General features: G+C 38.4%; 1 protein-coding gene across 2 annotated transcripts in view; it reads left to right on the forward strand.

The window, feature by feature from the left end:
• LOC107753764 (Na(+)/H(+) exchange regulatory cofactor NHE-RF2) overlaps positions 1-1589 on the forward strand; it is a 35093-nt gene extending 33504 nt beyond the window's left edge. For both annotated transcript variants that reach the window (XM_016569981.1, XM_016569980.1), the window contains one exon: positions 101-1589. In XM_016569981.1, the coding sequence (XP_016425467.1) occupies positions 101-268 (168 nt within the window). In that variant the 3' untranslated portion in view covers positions 269-1589. The remainder of the gene's footprint in view (positions 1-100) is intronic.
• Positions 1590-1814: the final 225 nt, after the last annotated feature.

Consider the following 1814-nt stretch of genomic DNA (forward strand, 5'->3'; position numbering starts at 1 on the left):
TATATATATATATATATATAGTGCACAAAATGCATTTAATGCCAAATAGTCAATATTTTATGCATACTGTAATACGGCTGTTTGAATTTATTTTTTGCAGTTCTCGAGGGACAGCAGCAGTCATCTTCTCGACCCGTTTGAAGAAACAGGTCTATCTCTGAGCCCCACGGCGGCGGAGGCTAAAGAGAAAGCCCACGCCAAGCGCACCAGAAAGAGAGCGCCCCAGATGGACTGGAACAAGAAGCATGAGATTTTTAGCAATTTCTGAATCTTCTTCCCAGAGACGCCCCCCCCACGTGTGTTGCATTCAGAGCCCCGGACACGTGACTGCTTTTGATGAAAAAGAGTCACCTATTTTTGTAGAAAATGAAAACTTGAAGCATAAAAAGTTGAAAAACACACCCGGAGGGGATGATATGAGTTACGCAATAGGATTTATGTCTTATGAATGGCTAATAAAGTCACAAATCAATGGTCTTGCTGCTCGTATAGAGGGATTTCTGCGTCATTTCGTGTTCATGCTGTTTATTCAATATAGCACGTTGACAATAACGTACAAAATGGAATACAAACGCCAAATGAGACTATAATACAGAACAGCATATAGACTGAGCTTTTGCAGAACTCGACTGAACAAAATAATGTTATTCGATTCAGGACCAAATGAATGAAGCTCCTTTTATGTCGTACATGTTATATGTGAATCATCTGAAGAATTAGAATTGTTCTTTTGCCAAAGACACAACCTATAATCGACCTGATCCACTGATGTCTTATGAGTTTCAATTGTTTTGAAGGGACGTACGTTTCACTGTTGGACATCGAGTTTCTAGGAATTACTGAGATTTCAAAAAAGGACGAAAAACTGGAGTGACTCAGAAATGAGAATCTGCACTTCTTCAACACTAGAGGACGCTGTTTATCCACACTTGGGCTTCATTATGAACAAAGCAGAACATGTTGAACCACCAGAGGGAGCATCGCAGCACGTGCTGCTTTCTTACAGCTCAGTTGACTGCAAGAGAAGCGAAACTTCTGCATCGAACAAGTGCAAAGTTGCAAGATAGGCCACAAAGAGTCATTGTGTATTTACAGTATAGTGTCTACTGGTGCATTTTGGGATGTGGATACCGACAGACAGGTGGCATGCAAGAAGTCACAATCATGCAAAGCCGAATCGGTTCAGGAAGCAAAACGAATCTAAAGTAATAAACCTCGTAAAACAATAAAGAGCAACGCATGCCTTATCTATAGAGGAATGAGTTTGAGGAACAGACAGTATTAATGCTGTGACTCATCTCTGAAGGGGGGCTCTGTCATTGCTGATTCTGGATACAAGATTCCCACCTTTATTCATCTGAATTTTAGTAACGCAGACAATCGCGCGCTATATGCATTTACAGCACACATATTGTGATATATAACATCAGCATTACTATTATTCATCTTAATAATTCATGATACGTTCCATGCTTGCAATTTAGTATTAATGTAGTCAAGTAGTTTCTGTTTTTTCTCTTCTGTTGCTCCCCTACGCCGATATTGAGCAGTAATCAATGAAATAATTTCCTGTCCGAAATATTCCTATTGGTATTATTTTTTTCAATAAAGTGTGACAATCACATTCCGAATGAGATTGATGTGTTAATTTGAATGCATTCATCAGCAGAAAGTTCCACTGAGCACTTTCTTTTATTTGTTAAGTAGGTTGTGTTTTATTTATATATAATTGTTGTAAAGCTAGGCAAATGTTTTATCAAATTTAATAAACGGCAAATCTATCAAATTGTACTATAGGCTGGTCACTATACATT

The sequence above is a fragment of the Sinocyclocheilus rhinocerous genome, unplaced genomic scaffold (genome assembly GCF_001515625.1).
Source record: "Sinocyclocheilus rhinocerous isolate Xijiao unplaced genomic scaffold, SAMN03320098_v1.1 scaffold51, whole genome shotgun sequence".
Lineage (NCBI taxonomy): Eukaryota > Metazoa > Chordata > Actinopteri > Cypriniformes > Cyprinidae > Sinocyclocheilus > Sinocyclocheilus rhinocerous.